Source organism: Cajanus cajan, chromosome 4 (genome assembly GCF_000230855.2).
Source record: "Cajanus cajan strain Asha chromosome 4, NIPB_CcT2T_4, whole genome shotgun sequence".
Taxonomy (NCBI): Eukaryota; Viridiplantae; Streptophyta; class Magnoliopsida; order Fabales; family Fabaceae; genus Cajanus; species Cajanus cajan.
Window position 1 is genome coordinate 27,284,424 of NC_138520.1, and position 1,477 is coordinate 27,285,900.

Consider the following 1,477-nt stretch of genomic DNA (forward strand, 5'->3'; position numbering starts at 1 on the left):
GACAGAGACAAATGGTCCTTGGGAGACAACCTAGGAAAGTTTCCTAGTATTACATTTAATTATTTTTATTTGACCGGGTATGGCCTCGATCACTAACTTCAATTGGTATCAGATCTTGACCCTTAGGGTTGAGCATCAAACACTGCAGGGGTACGATCAATGGAAAACAAAGGATAGGCAATGAACCGTCCACCTCTCTTTAGAGGAACAAACTATGACTACTAGAAACAAAGAATGATCGCATTATTTGATGCATGTCATATAGACATGTGGGATGTCGTAGAACAAGGAAACTACATTCCACTTGACGAGGCTAGTAGGGAGATACCTAAAGCACGTTGGAATGAAGAACAAAAACAAAGATTTGTGCTGAACTCCAAAGCCGAAATACACTCATGTGTGCTTTGATTGAGAAAGAGTACACTAAAGTACATAGCTTCAAGAGTGCCAAACAAATGTGGGATACCCTAGTTCTAACCTACGAGGGATCCCTATTGGTAAAACGTAACAAGCTGAGCATGTTGGTTTGTAAGTATGAACTCTTCGAAATGGAAGAGAACGAGTCTATCCAAGCTATGTTTGGAAGATTCCAAACTATTATAAATGAACTCTCTTTCCTAGGTAGAACTTATGATAATTTTGATCATATTGACAAGCTACTTCGTTGTTTACCTAGGAAGTGGAGACCACAGGTGATAGCATTAAGAGCATCCAAAAAGCTCAAAAAGATCTCACTAGAAGAACTCATAAGGCTACTCAAAGTCCATGAGCTAGAGCTACAACAAGACGACGCTGGAAGAAAACAAAAGTCCATTGCACTGAGTGTGCAAAAGACAAAATCTACACCATCATCTTCTAAAGCATTAAAGGCAGAAGAAGTGTCTAATGAGAGCTGTGGTGAAGAGACATATGACTCAGACGATGAGATATCCTTCCTATCAAGAAGGATCCATTCCATGATGAAAAAGAATGGAGGGTCACGTTGGAGAAAATATAAAACTCCTAGAGACAAAGCACATCTAGTATGCGTTGAATGCAAGAAACCAGGACATTACAAAACAAAATGTAAAGAATTGGAGAAAGAAAAAGAGAAAGAAAAGAAGAAGTTGGCCTTCCACAAAAAGAAGAAGGCCATGATGGCCACCTAGGAAGATCTAGACACGTCAATGTTTGAAGATGATGAAGAAGCAAATATCTGTCTCATGGCAGACACAGACTCATCATCAAAATTTGATGATGAAGAGGTTAGTGAGTTTGACTTCAAAAATCTTCAGCATGCATATAATCAACTTCTGTTCGATTCGGCAAAAATTTCAACAGCCTATTAGGAACAGAAGAAAAGGATTTCTGAACTACTTGAGGAAAACCTTTTACTCAAAAAAGAAAAATCAAATTTATTAAAAGAGTCAGAAAAAGGTTTTGAAGAAACAAATATGCTAAATAAAGAAATTGATTCATTAAAATCAGATTTATCAAA

General features: G+C 37.4%; 1 protein-coding gene across 1 annotated transcript; it reads left to right on the forward strand.

Moving 5' to 3' along the window:
• The first annotated feature begins 395 nt into the window (after nt 1–395).
• Nucleotides 396–1,148, forward strand: LOC145957267 (uncharacterized). Its single transcript, XM_083073490.1, has one exon. It carries the CDS (start codon nt 396–398, stop codon nt 1,146–1,148), a length of 753 nt encoding a protein of 250 aa, XP_082929616.1.
• The last annotated feature ends 329 nt before the right edge of the window (nt 1,149–1,477 follow it).